Below are 15,146 nucleotides of genomic sequence, written 5' to 3' on the forward strand. Positions count from 1 at the left end.
TCTGCGGGGTATGGAAAGTGAGGCTCTTTATTCTGTGATATGCATTTGACAGTGTCAAGTAGGTAGAGATTTTTACAGTAGAGAGCAGAACATAACAGTTTTCCTGGGCATTCCATTTTCTCCCTCTCTATTGTAATTTATATAAATGATTTTTATTTTAATGAAGAGCTTCAAGCTATAAAATACAATGTGCTCTTAGTGACAGTGTGTCCTATTCAGAGCTAAAGAAAAGGTAACGTGTGCTCAGTGGCTAAGAAGCCTTGGACTGAGAGAAAGGATTGTCAAGGGTCCTGGTACCCTCTCCAACCAGACAGAGGTCATCGCACAGGTGACTGCAGAATGAATAACGGCGGAAGGGATGCGTTTTCGAGGACCGTCAAGTTGTCGCCAGCTCCTCCAACAAAAGAGCTAAGGAATGTACAACGAGCCATTATCCACTTGATTCTAGAAATAACCTTTTGAAGCTAAGTTCTGTTTCTAAGCATGAATTCACCGGAAAGGCCAGATGGCCCAATGCTGTTCAGTAACAACCTGCTACTGATGATTTCCTATATGTATGTGTAAGTTGTCGGAGTTTCCGCATCAGCCTCTCAAGAAGAGGTGAATAAGTTCTCTGTGTGCTTGGGAGTGCTCTCACCCAAGCCAGCTTCAGCTACTGGGTGCTGGTTACAGGGTCCTTCAGGTTAATTTGCATGGCTCGCCGAACAGTAAGCACGTGCTTGTTCTACTCCAGGATACTGTGGTTGCCCTCCAAGCCCTGGCCAAGTATGCCGCCATTGCCTATGTGCCATCTGAGGAAGTCAGCGTGGCTGTAAAATCCACTGAGAATTTCCACCGCACTTTCAACATAGAGTCTGCCAACCGACTGGTCCTGCAGCAGGAGGCACTGCCCAGCATCCCTGGAGTGTACACTGTGGAGGCCTCAGGCCAGGGCTGCATCTATGCGCAGGCAAGTAGAGGGCCGAGAGGAAGGAGTACAAGCGAAAACAGTGTCAGAATATTCTCACCCCAAATACAAATTCTCAATCCCCACTCCCTCCCTCTCCTTTGTCCCTCCTCTCCCTTTCTCTCCTTTGGTATCTCTCCCTCCTTCTTTTCCCTCCCTCCCTCCCAGCTGCCCTTTCTCCCTTCCTTGGTATGTGTGTGTGTGTGTGTGTGTGTGTGTCCCTTGACGGTAGTCTGAGATACACAAATTTGAAGTCCTTCCTTATTCTGATCTGGCTATCTCTTTCCACTAGGTGGTGTTGAGATACAACGTTATCCCTCCTAAAATGCCGGAGACTTTCGGCCTTCAGGTGGAAACAAAAAAGGCTAGTTGTGAAAAACTCACTTTGCCTCGATCCTTGACTCTCATTGTTCATACCAGGCAAGGAAAACTGGGGGCACCTGGGTCTTGGAGCTGAATTTGTGTGTGGAGGGGGTGGGTGGAGTGGGGGTGTGCCTATGCTCCCACACATGTGTATAAGGATATAGAGTGTAGCAAGAGTGGAAATAGTAGTTGACCTAAGTCTGCTTCCTCCCCCCAGTTATGTGGGGAGCCGCAGCTCTTCCAACATGGCCATTGTGGAAGTGAAGATGCTGTCTGGGTTCAGTCCCGTGGAGGGCACCAAGCAGTCAGTAAGTGGCTCCTGTTTCTTCCATTGAACTCTCTAAGGAAACCTAACATTACTGATGAACCAAAGTGTGGTAAAGTTGGCATCATCCTATATATCTATGTACACGCACCATCCTACCTATCTATATACATATACCATCCTATATATCTATATAGAGACACCATCCTATATATCTATGTACACGTATCATCCTATATATCTATATACATACGCCATCCTATATATCTATAAATATATATCATCCTATATATATGTACACGCATCATCTTACATATCTATATACATATGCCATCCTATATATCTATAAATATACATCATCCTGTATATCTATATAGATACACCATCCTATATATCTATGTACATACGCCATCCTATATATCTATATAGATATACCATCCTATATATCTATAAACATGGATCATCTATATATCTATGTACACGCAGCAAATATATATCTATGTACACACATCATACTATATATCTATGTACACACATGCACACATTTACAACTCAAGTTCGGACCATCTGAAAGGGCTTTTGAGGTCCCTCAGATATATAAAAAGGAAGCAGTAATGGTTTTAGCTCCTATTCTATGCTAAGGATGGAACCTAGGGCCTTGCATATGCTAGACAAATATCGTACATGTGGCCTAGATGTCTCGCTTTCTTTATTCTGGAGTACTTGAAACTGGCCAGGAAAAGAGCAGGGTCACGCTGGCCATGTACAACAGTATGGAAAGCATACTGGAATTCAAAGGCGGAGTGAAAAGAAAAAAGAATACATATGTGTTAGTACACATTTCATGATAAAACTGAAGTGCTGCGAGTTTAAAATTGAATAAAAGGCTCTACTCCAGGGACATGGTCCTGCCTCCTCATCTCTTTTTTTCCTCCTTTTCAAATCTAGCTTCTGCAGCAACCCTTGGTGAAGAAGGTCGAGTCCGACAAAGACACGCTTAACATTTACCTGGAGGAGGTAGGTGTTCAGAACTAACCCGAGAGCGGGACTGTGCGTGCATCTGCAGGTGTCCCTTCAAGTCTGCATGTTCTAGCGTCACACACACTGACATGCAGGACCTGGAGTGCACAACGTGAGAGCTACTCCATGATGGTGCACCATGACACAGGTGGGGCCCTACAGACAAAGGTCCTCCCACAGGTTGACATCCCGAGCTGTCTTCACCATTTGAGATTTCTAGTAGGCATATTCAAGAAACGAGACAGAATATGAAGAACTAGCTTGTAGCAAGTGGTAGAATATTACCGATCCTTGGGCACTTTGAGCTTTGTTGAAATGAAAAGTTAAATATAGCACGTTGATTTAAATTAAACTTAAAAGCACAATAGATAATATGAACATACACATGTATTGAGGTCTCACTTTTCACTGGCAACAGTTCTAAATATTTTTACAATCTTAAAGCACTTAATGATTTCAATAATTCTGTGAGCTAAGCCCGTAGCTCAGTGGTAGAGTGCTAGGGACTGACCCTAGCAGACACAGTTGAGAAAACTTTAGCTGGGTGTGGTGGCTCACACCTTTAATTCTAGAACTTGGGAGGAAGAGGCGGATGGATCTCCATGAGTTTGAGGCTAGCCTGGTAAGATGTTGTCTCAAGAAAATGTTTTATAATTTAACTTTTTTTTCCTTTTTTTTTTTTTTCTTTTGTCTTTTTTGAGACGGGGTTTCTCTGTGAAACAGTCCTGGCTGTCCTGGAACTCACTTTATAGACCAGGCAGGTCTTAAACTCACAGAGATCCACCTGCCTCTGCCTCCCAAGTGTTGGGATTAAAGACATGGGCCACCACCCCCCAGCTAAATTTATATTCCCCACCATTTCAACTCTACAATCTATTGGCACATAAAATGAGATATGTATTAATGGACGCCTATATATATATGCATCCATTTCTGCACCTTTGTGTTCCTGCATGTGTTTTAGACTGTCAGCCCGCCTCCATTCTTTCAGTCAGTTTCAAATGCCCAGTAGCCACAAGCAGTGCTGCGGCTCTAGATTATAATGCATGCTTAACCTCAAAACCTTTAACCACGCTTGCTCTGGACCCTTGGTTTTAGCTATTGGTTGTGTAGCTTTGGGCAAACTGTTGAAAATCTCTGTTTCCTTAGCTGTGAAATGAGCTAGTGGTAAAAGACAGATAACTATATCTCCCCTAATACTATTTGGTTTTTATTCATTTACATGCAGTGCCGAGGGTTGAACCCAGTGCTCTACTGCTGAACTACACGCTAGGCCTGTAGTGCTTTTGAGAGGATTAAATGATTTAGGGTTATAAAAGTATTTGAAAGTGTTCCTGACACAAAATAAGCCCTCAATATATAATATATGTCCATATTATTTTATTTTAAGGCTAAGATTAGCTTTAATTCAGCTTGTTTTTATTTCAATAAAATTAGAGGTTCCCAAGGACCCAGTAGCAGTCTAAAATCTGATGTAGCTCTAATTCTCATCAGATCTTGTTCCACATAGGGAATAATGTTACCTTTATTTTATAGCCAACAGAAAAGAATGTACCAAATGAAAATTTACTTTACTGTGAATATCCATGTCCCATTTTCAACCCTCTGCCCGGCCTGTCCATCTTTCAGGAAGAGGCATTGGTTTGTTTGCTTGTCATAGTCTTGGTGCAGAGGGTCACACCCACAGCCTCAGGTGTGCTCGGCAAACATCCTACCACTGAGCTAGACCGTCCTCCTTTTCACTTTAGTCTTTTTCTTCTCCCTCTTCTCTTTCTCCCCCCTCCACTTCTTCTCATTGAAACAAGGTCTTGCTGTGTCACCCAGGCCCACCTTAGACCCTTGATTCTCTTGGCTCAGCCCCCTGAGTGCTTGGAGTGCGGGTGTGTGTCACCATGATGTCACCAGGCGTGGTTCATTTTAGTTGTCTACTTAAAATGTATTTTTTGTTTCTTATATGTGTGTGTGTGTGTGTGTGTATACCATGTGCCTGTGGGTGCCTGTGAAGGCCAGAAGTGTGCGCTGAATCCACTAGAACTGGAGTGGCAAGAGCCTGTGAGCCAGCCACCATGGGTCTGAGACCCCACCTCAGCTCCTGGAAGAGCAGCAGGGCCTAACCGCTGAGCCGTCTCTCTGGCCCCACATTTTAATGTGCTTGATCTGTGTGCCCCACAGCTCGGTAAGAAGACACAGAGTTACACTTTGACGATCAGCCAAAGCGTGTTGGTCACCAACTTGAAACCTGCAACTGTCAAAGTCTATGACTACTACCTGCTGGGTGAGTCCTACATGCATCTCCCAACATGGTTTAATGGCACTCTTTATGGCCTCTGGCTCTTAATTTTGCAATCATTCCTTCCCAAGACAAGCAGCACGCAATCCTATTACCTGACCTAAAACACTTTTTAAAAGTCACCTAAAAACCTGGAGATACATCTTACCAGTAGAATGCTTGACAAGCATTCACAAGGACAGTATTGGGGGTGGAGGTGGGGGGCGGGGAGAGGAGCCAAGCACGGTAGTAGATGACTGTAATCTCAGTACTTTGAGGTAAAAGCAGCAAGAAAGAGAAGGGCTGCTTCAGCTACATAGAGAGTTTGAGGCCAGCCTGGGCTATGCAAGACTCTGTTTCAAAATAAACAAATGAAATAAACTCAATAAATAATCAAAGCTCATCTACAGAAGAGGTCCTTTCCATGCTATGATCTTCAGACCAAGAGAACTCAGCAGACCACTGTTCTCAAGGAGTTGATGAGAGCTGACGTTTCCAATGTAATTAATAATTCACCTAGCACAGTGTTAGTGATTGACAGTACCTGTAACGCCAACGTGCTCATGACACACAGAGACATCCGGACGTGGGTAAAGCAGAACTTTGACCTCTGAAGGATCACCTCTGAGTTCCACCAAGAGTAACATGTCAATTCATTTCACAGATGAGCAGGCAGTGACCCAGTACTCTGACCCTTGTGAATGAGGTAAGTCCAGCTTGGAAAGAAGTCGAGTTGGAGTGGGGTGGAGTGGTGTCATGCAGAAAGATGAGGACTTCTGGGCAGGGGAGACTCTGGGGAGAGAATTCTCTTTTGAGATATTGTTATTGTCTTCAGAAACTTCTTTTGGTGAAGTGTGCTTCCATGGGGTTTTACTATGTGACTCAGGCTTGCCTTGAACTTGAAAACTTCCTGTCCCAGTTCCTAAGTGGCACACTGTCCTAAAGTTTTGAATAGAGCACGATGTGTCTATAACTCACATCAGAAAAACTAATAGTAGCATTTGTGTAATGTTTTCTATCTGATTATCACTGTATTGTGAGGGCATGTATATGTATTTATGCTATCTATCTCTCTCTCTCTTTCCTCTCTCTCTCTCTCTCTCTCTCTCTCTCTCTCTCTCTCTCTCTCTCTCTCTCTCTCTCTCTGGGGGATGGAAAAAAGGACAACCTTATACAAAAATTTAAAAGAAAAAAACTGTCATTGAACTGGAGCTCACTAGCTAGTCTCGGTTGGCTGGCCCGCAGACCCTCCTCTCTCCACCTCTCCATCTCTGGGAATGCAAGCGGGCAGCACCACACCAGACTGACTGTTCTTATACGAATTATGGGAAATGAACCCAGTTCCTTATGTTTGAAAGGCAAGTGCTTTGCTGATGGAGCCATCTTCACAGCCTCCTTGTATGATTTTCCAAAACAATTAATTTTTCTATTGGCTTAGACAATGGGTGGATTTTCCCTATTTTTCTGTAATATATCTTCATTGTATGAAAATACTGAAACAAAGTACAAGGCAGACAGAGAAAGGTGAGGGAGCAAGAGTGGGAACGAGAGCCCTGACATGGTGTGGTCCCAGGTCTTAGGAGAGCATCCTCGGTGAATAAGCCCTTTATGTCTTCTGCTGCTTACTCGCTTGCTTGCTTGCTCTTCAGGATAGAAGCTGGAAGGGGACCAAGCTAACCTTGCTCTGGGACACTGGACATTATTTTGCCTCCTGAAGCGGAGTTCATTCGATCACACTGTTTGATTCTCTGATTGGCTAGTGGATGGGTGGCAGATGAATATGCCTGAACCTCAGGTGCTCTGCTTTCTTGTAGAGAGGCAGGGTATGGATCCTTTCACACTGGAGACTCTGCAAGGAAAGATCACTGCGGAAGAGAAACAACTCAGCTGTTCTTTTCCGTACCCAGGACTCTCAGAGGGCGGGTGGTGGTAGGTGGTGGTGCAGGGAAGATGAACATGTCTTCCGGTGGTTAAATCTGGGGAAGATGGGACTCAAAACCTTGAGATTAGGCTTAAAAAATGAAACTTCTGAAAGACTATCAGTGTATCTGGCTCTGTGTAGTTTTTGAATGCTGGAGTGGTTTGAACGTGAATGTCCCCTATAGGTACAGCTATTGGAATACTCTCTGGTTGGTGGTGCTGTTTTGGGTAGGTTTTGGGGGTGTGGCCTTGCTAGAGGCAGGCTTTGGGGTTTCATACTCCACTGGCCATTCTCATTTCACTGTTTCTGTCTTGTGCTTGAGCACCACTATGTAAGCTCTCATCTGGCTGTTCCAGCTGCCCTGCCCTCCTGCTGCCATCATCCTCCCCCTCCCCATGAAGATGAAGCACTCATTCCTCTGGAAGGTCTAACAAACCCTTCCTTCTGTAAGTCACCTTGGCGGCGGTTTCTGCTTACAGATAAGAGTTATCCTTTAACAAAACCTTGACAAGGGGCTCTTCCCTTCCTTAAACCTTCAGATCAGAACTTCTCAAAAAAATCATATTTAACATGCAGAGTCTGAGTCTGTCTAAGAGGCTGTGTTGAGGATGACAGTGTAAGTCCCTAATACAGTGCTTGCTTAGCAAGTACAAAACCCTGCACTCTGTCCCCAGTGTACACACAGAGAGAGAGAGAGAGAGAGAGAGAGAGAGAGAGAGAGAGAGAGAGAGAGAGCTATATGGCAGAATTTACTTTATTTTATTGAGACAGGGTCTCACCATGTAGCCTTGGCTATCCTTGAATTCTTTATAGACCAGTCTGGCTTTGAACCCACAGAGAGTCACTTGCCTCTGTTTCCCAAATGCTAGGATTAACGGTTTAAAGATGTTCAGCATCAGAACTAGCCAGAATCTTTTTTTGTTTTGGTTTGGTTTTTTGTTTTTTGAAACAGGGTTTCTCAGTAGATTTGGACCCAGTCCTGGAACTCTCTCTGTAGACCAGGCTAACCTCACAGAGATCTGCCTGCTTACTTTTGTAATAAAGGAGGATCTTGTAATTTCTTGATTTTTGTTTTTCAGTTGACTTGCCTCAAAAATATAAACATAAACCCACAAGGCATAATGTTATTACAGGTTTTTTTTTATCATTTATCTATGTGTGTGTGTGTGAGCATGTGCATGTGTGTGCACGCATGCGTGTACCCACTTGTGAATGCTATAGTGCAAGCATGGAGGTCATAGGCCAATTTGGAAGAGTGGGTTCTTCTGCTTTTTGGGTCTCGGGGATTGAACTCAGGCCGGCAGGCTTGGTGGCGAGCACCCTCATCTGCTGAACCACTTTGCCTGCCCAAATTTTATGTTTCTTTTTTAAGAGAGCCTGGCTGACTCTGGTAGCTTGAATTTCCATATGAATTTGATTGAGTTTCATTTCTTTAAGGAAATCCTGATGGGACACCGGGATAGCAGGTCACTGCAGCCGATGTTCCCAACCATCCATGCCTTTTACTCTCTGTCCTCTCTTTTTCCCTCTTTCTTTCTCCTCCCCCATGCCCCATTCCTCTTGCTGCTGTGTCCCAGAGCCCAGAAGCTGACCTAGCACAGGAAATCTGGGTGTATACTTTTACCCTCCTCTTTTCAGTCTTCTGCTGGCCAAAACCCTGTCCCCTTTTGCCTCAGTCCCCCCCCCCTTTCTACTTCCCATCTAACAATCTATAGTTCCGGTCTCACCCGACTTTGTACTTCCTCTCGTATCCTCCCACTCACATCAACATACACAGCATTATTCCCGTCCCTTCCTCTCTAAAGCAATCAGCACTTCACAAGTGTCTGTTTTGTGGCGTAAGAGACATTAAATATTTGTCTTTTCTGTCAAACCCTGTAAAACTCTGATTCAAGATAAGGAATTCACCCCCACCCATAAAACCTTTATGCAAATGTTTTAATGATCCCTCCAGCTGGTAAAGCTTTTGTTTACCCCAAGGCCCTGCTGCATTCTCAGGACTGAGGTGCCCAACCCCTTCCTGTTCCCCCCCTTTCCTTTGAACTGATTCTTTGAACTAGACCGTCATGAAAGACTGGGAGGTCAGACCCCAGCCAAGAGAGAAAACCCAGAGCCACCGCCTGTATTGGGATGAAGGTCCCTTGGCTTTGGGTGTCCTTTTTGAGACCCTTTCTAACAGCAGTGACCCACCATCTATCACTAGAGCGGGCTACTGCTGGGTAGTGGTGGCTGTGACAGACAGTGCTCAACCCACAAGGATGGGTTGGAGACAGAACCTGGGACACCAGTTTAACAGATGAAAATGTTACTCTAACCCCATCTCCCCTGAACACTGCGAACATGTCCACTTAAAGAAGAGAAGCAACCCGAATAGAAAGAAAAAGCAAACACCGAAACAACAAACCCGCCTTAATGGACTACAGAAACAAAAGTAATACAAAAAACAAGACAGCCTTTCTCCTCCGCAAATTACCAACTTAATGAAAACAAATCGGACAGAATTCAAAAGAATGACTATAAATATGATCAAACAACTCAATAAAGCCATGACTATTTCTCAAGGAAACACAGATCGCTGAATGAAAGTGTCAGAGAGTCTACAACATAAAATCAAACTAAAAAATGAGATAGAAAAACTAACTAGAGGGAGAGGAGGAAGCCCTGAGCTGAGTAAAGTCCCAAGTGAACTCGCATCACTGAGGTGGACATGGTATGTCAAGGACCCCATTATCTCAGTACCATGGGAGGAGCAGAGCCTTTTCTGGAGGGATGGTAGAGCTTTCCTCGGGAGCCAAGTGCAAACAAGTAAGTAGTGTGTGCGAAAACTAGCAACTGCAACTTCCTCCTCCCAGATCTTTATAGCCTGGAAACACTGGCCTTCAGACACGACAGCACTCAGCAAACTCCTCCCCCTGTGCTGTACACAATAAACACTCTGAAGTTCTGGGTTGTGGCGGTAGTAGGTGCCACTCCAGTGGAGTGTGCACAATCCACCTGATCCCAGCTTTTCTACACGTGCACCTGTCCTTGATTTTTTTCCTTTGACACCTCTGGTCAGGGTTTCAGGACCAAGCCATGCGTGCTTGAAGGAGGTGACTGAAGAAAATCTAAAACAAAATTATGAGAGAAATGAAAAACACAACAGGTCCAATAAAAAGTTCAGTGGAAAGCTTCCCCGATATAATAGATCATATGGAAGAAAGAATATCTGTGTATGAAGACAAAGTACAGGAATTGGATGATTCAGTCAGGGGCAAACATGAAATTTTCAAATGTGTGAATGGAACATGTACGAACTTTAGGACCTTATGACAAAACAAAGCATACAAATGTTAGGAATATCCCTAAAACAAGCCTCTCCACCCACACAAATAATCCCAATCATACCAAATTAAAAGATATCCAGGTTTAATTGGACTTCTGAGCTCTTGGGTATCCCCAAGGGGGAAAGGGAAAGCCAAAGCCACCTCAGAAGAGGAAGAGGGAAGACCAGGTGTTTATTCTCTGGGAAGCAGTTTAAATAGCCTGTGGAAGAGGTCATGACCTTTCCTGGGGAGGGGCCAAGGTTTGGCCGGCTCAGGGGTTGCTACCTCAAGAAATACATCAAAGATAAACACCATTCAAGGTGAAGGGTGGGAAAAAAACGTTACAATCAAATGGGAGCAGGAAACAGGTGCTATTCTTCTAATAACTGGAAAAATAGGATTCAAACTAAATCTTGTTATAAAGGGTGAAAGGGTGACTCATACCAACCAAGGGAAAACCATCAAGAATAAACTACAATTTTAAATGCATATGATCTGAATATAGGCTCACCTCATATTATAAGACAATCACTACTAGGTTTCAAATGAGACCTTAATGCCAAGGCAATAGTAGTGGGTAACTTCAATACTATGCTGTCACCATTAAACAAATTATATTACAAAAAAGGAATAAAGAAACATTGAGTTAAATAATATCACAAATCAAATGGACCTCACTGAAAGCAACAGTAGTGTCAAAATACTAAAGAGTAAGCAGAATATGGTGGTGCATGCTTTTAATCCTAGCACTTGGGAGGCAGAGGCAGACCGATCTCTGAGTTTGAGGCCAGCCTGGTCTACAGAGCAAGCTCCAGCACAGCCAGGGCTACACAGAGAATCCCTGTCTTGAAAAAAGGAAAAGTTTAAACAATATCCTTTATTCTATTTGATCACAATGAGATAAGGCTGGAAATCAGCAAGAGAAGCTACAGAAAACATAGAAATCCATGGAGATTAAACAACACAGCATTAGCTGGGCACAGTGGCACACACATTTAATTCTTACACTCAGGAAGCAGAGGCGAGTGGATCTCTGTGAGTTACAGGCCAGCCTGGTCTATAAAGTGAGTTTCAGGATAGCCAGGGCTACATAGAAAGACTCTTATCTCAAAAGACAAAATAAAATGAAACCATACCCTATTGATAAATGAGTCATTAAAGAAATCAAAAAAGAAAAATTTTAAATCCTATAATTAAGCAAAATGAATACAAAATGTACCCCAATCTACGGGATATGATGAAGGCAATCTTACCCAGAAGTTTACAGCTCTAAGTGCCTACACTAGAAAGTCAGACATATCGCAGATAAACAGCCTGATGAGAGAGCTTAAAGCAATGGAAAAAACCACCAAGAACACACCAATACCCGAAGCAGTAGATGTTGAGAGCTAAAGAAGATCAAAACAGATATTAATGACATACAAATAATAATAATAAAAGCAGTACTGAAGATGGATGCTAAAAAGAAATCCCACAGTAGCTCAGAATTGAGTATAATAAATGGTTATTTAGGGGTAGACTCACAGATCACAGTCCTCTGCATGAACAGGGAACAGGAACCGAATCCAGCAGCCAGAAATGAGAAAGAGCAAGAACACACTTTACCTCAGCATTTATAGTATAAGAAACCGTGTCCAAATGAGCTGGCATCTTAAAGGCTATTGGCTGAAGGAGCTCCCATAGCACCTCTTCATTTTGTTTAAATAAGAGAGTTCCAAATCCAATACAAAACTATATACACTAGGAACAGATATCAAGTATAAAATTAGAATTACAATGAGCATAAACAATATTAAGCAAGGAACATATGCTAAATGTTTTAATAAACATTCTATTCTAAGGAGTCTAAGTCTTGTATTGAAAATGGTTTGGCTAGATCATAAGAGGATGGTAACTACAACTATCTAATCTTCAACCTCATCAAAAGCCTGAGAAGGGAGATAATATTGCTTGAGTAGACAGGAAGTGCAATTAAGCAGCTTCCAAAATGTGCAGTAGATGGCAGAGAAAACTGGCTACCTGTAGGGATAAGCCCGCCCCTTGGGGGCGGGCTTGCCTTGGGCAAATGTTTACTGATAAATTGGGTGCGCAGAAGTCCCTTCCTGCTTCTGGTACTTCGCTGGAACCTTGGTTTCGTGAGTCTGGTTTTCCCATTAAAGTTGTTCAAATATCTATTACTATTGGTCTTCATTAATCTAAACCGCCACAGCTACCTGGGCAATCACTCAAAGTCTCATTTGCAATGTTGAAGCAACCAACTTTGGCTAAGGAGGCCTAGAGTAACTGACAGACCATTTTCAGAGGCAGGAAAATTTTCAGGACTTTCTTACCTAGTTTTGGCAAGGTTTGGCAGTCTTTTTTTTTTTTTTTTGTATCCTGTTTGTCCTGTCTGGACATCATGCACTTTGTTAATGGTGGAGGCATGGGCAGTTTCTTGCCTAGAGGCCAGTTTTACGAAGAAGAAAACAAACTTCAAGTGGAGTGTCTTTAGTGTTCAACATTCTCTTGGGAATAGATGGGTGCTGCCAGGAACAATTGTGTCTCACATCAACCAAACCCTAAGTTATTTAAATGCATGTTCTACAGATCTTTGAAGTGGTTGAAAGATACCTATCCATGCAAAATACAATCTCTATGTATCTAAGGAACCTAGTTTTACTAAAAATATAACAAACATGAATGACTATTGACCTATAATACTTAATACCTATATAACTTTAAGACTTCATATCAGAATATTAAACAATCTTTAAACAACAGTGCAGTAAAGGAGGACATTGACCTAAAAATGTAAACAATGTATAAATATCTTGATCAGTGGTAGAAATATATAATGCAATATGATAAATATATCCTAAAATTGTAACAATATATAGAATGTCTTAAATAGAAGTAGAAACATGCATCATACAGTCTGACAAAATAACTTTGCATAGGTGTACAAATATTGTAAACAGAAATAGGAGCATATTCAATGTAACAAATATAATTTGAACTTGTATCAATATACAAAAATCTATACCAATATAAATTGCCCATAAATAGTTCACAAGTATTCACTCTTCTATTCTATTCTATTATTAATAATAACTCACTATTATTACTAGTGTGAGTAAGTTCACACTAATCTACCTATTATTCCATTCAATTTTCCCTCTTTTTTTTCAAGGAGATCTCTGGGCCTACATAATTTCCACCCCAAACCCAAACCCTAAACAAGTAATAATTGACCCCTAAATGGTGTCCCTAACCCTGAGGACAAACTTTGTTGGGAGAGGGGACATCACATTCTAGAATTGCTTCCAGCTGTCAAGGGGTGATATTCTTTCTATGGGATCCTATAAAAGTAAAATGATGGTTAAGTTTCAAGATTACTTTCTTGTATAAATGTAAATGGTCTCTGAGTAGTCAATAAGTTTTTCTGAAGTTCTTATTTGGAATTCTGTTGTAAGAAGGCTTATCATTTCTGCAGCTGGCACCCAAAAACCAGTCTCATAGTAGCGCTATCAGCATCATGACGTCATATCAATCAGGTGGAGTCATTGTTGTGGGGCCCCATCTTCTGCCTGGAAACTTTAAAGATTACTGAAGGAAAATCTACTGTTCATTGTGGAAAACTTAAACATTATTCATATAGACATATATTCAATGAGAGATAAGATATAAACAAAATGGGCATGGAGAAAAGTAAAATATTTCCTTAAAATCTATCTTCTTTCTGTCCCATACCAGATACCAGATGGCGTCTAACAGGAGACAAAAACTCTAAATTTTTCCTTTAACAATATGCTTGGATTTTGAGAAGAATAGCCATTGTCCAACTCCAAAGCCAGATAGATAGATAGATAGATAGATAGATAGATAGATAGATAGATAGATATAGATGTATAAATATATGTGCATAGATATATACATACACACATACATACATATATAATAAAATACTTTTTTTAACTTTTAGATGACCTTTCCTCATAATCCATATTTCTTTTTGCTAGGCAATCCATTCTGGATAGTTATTTTTTTCTTCTTTAGGCATCCAAATATCCAGGATCTCTTAACTTTTTAAAGATGTGTATTTTCCTGCAAAGACAAGAACAGAACCCTGTCGTAACCCTTATGGGGTTTCCTTACCACCTGTATGGTTGTTACCTCTGTGGATGAGCTGTCATTTCTCTTTCTCAAGAGGATTCTCTTTTCAAACCAAATATTTATTGATTTTGATGGTATCCATAACTTTTCTTCTTCTGTCAAAATAAGAGCAAAACCCTTTCCCAAATGTAGTATATCTTCTGGTTTCCAATGTGAGGTAAACACGTTCTTGAAATGCGCCAGCTGGTTTAATTCGAAAGATTTTTCTATTATTCAATGTCTCTCTGCTGCTGTTGTTACTTTCTCATTGGCATAAAGAAAATTCAATGAAAAATACGATAAAGCATTATGCAATCTATTTCTGGGGTTATTTTCCATCCCCTTCTGTTTGTTTAGTATATTATTTATAGTTTGATTTGATCTTTCTATAACTTCCTGACCTGTAGGATTGCTTGGTATGCCTGTAATATGCTTTTTATTATAATAAGAAAAAAACTTTCATTTTTTAGATACATATGCTGGACCATTGTCTGTGTTTATTTGTGCAGGTATACCCATGATGGCCATAACATAATAAATGTGTGATGACTGAGTCAGCCTTTTCTCAGTTCAAGGCAGTTGCCCATTGAAAACCTGAATACGTGTCTATGGTGTGGTGTACATATTTTAATTTTCCAAATTCTGTAAAGTAGAACACATCCGTCTGCTAGATCTGATTCCTTTGAGTACCTTGTGGGTTCCTCCCTGCAGATAATGGTATTTGGTTATAGAAAAAGCAAGTGAGACATCTCTTTATAATCTCCTGTTGCTCTTTCTTGAAATGGAAGGAGGTGGAAATTTTTAATAAATAAATTTTAAAAAATTAAAAAAAAACCTCTTTCTTTAAACCATTGCTATTGACATGATGTTTTTTATGAATTTCTGAGGACTTTGGCAAACTTCCAATCAATAATTGATCAATTTCT

The 15,146-nt window shown here is 41.4% G+C and overlaps 1 protein-coding gene across 1 annotated transcript in view; it reads left to right on the forward strand.

Annotated features, from left to right (window-relative positions):
- Nucleotides 1-6,876, forward strand: part of A2ml1 (alpha-2-macroglobulin like 1) — a 48,841-nt gene extending 41,965 nt beyond the window's left edge. The window contains exons 30-36 of the mRNA XM_050164162.1: nt 734-949; nt 1,239-1,366; nt 1,527-1,617; nt 2,523-2,591; nt 4,767-4,869; nt 5,528-5,569; nt 6,513-6,876. Of these exons, the coding sequence (XP_050020119.1) occupies nt 734-949; nt 1,239-1,366; nt 1,527-1,617; nt 2,523-2,591; nt 4,767-4,869; nt 5,528-5,568 (648 nt within the window). The 3' untranslated portion in view covers nt 5,569; nt 6,513-6,876. The remainder of the gene's footprint in view (nt 1-733; nt 950-1,238; nt 1,367-1,526; nt 1,618-2,522; nt 2,592-4,766; nt 4,870-5,527; nt 5,570-6,512) is intronic.
- The last annotated feature ends 8,270 nt before the right edge of the window (nt 6,877-15,146 follow it).

The sequence above is a fragment of the Alexandromys fortis genome, unplaced genomic scaffold (genome assembly GCF_014885135.2).
Source record: "Alexandromys fortis isolate MF-2015 unplaced genomic scaffold, M_Fortis_MF-2015_v1.1 scaffold_150, whole genome shotgun sequence".
Classification (NCBI taxonomy): Eukaryota; Metazoa; Chordata; class Mammalia; order Rodentia; family Cricetidae; genus Alexandromys; species Alexandromys fortis.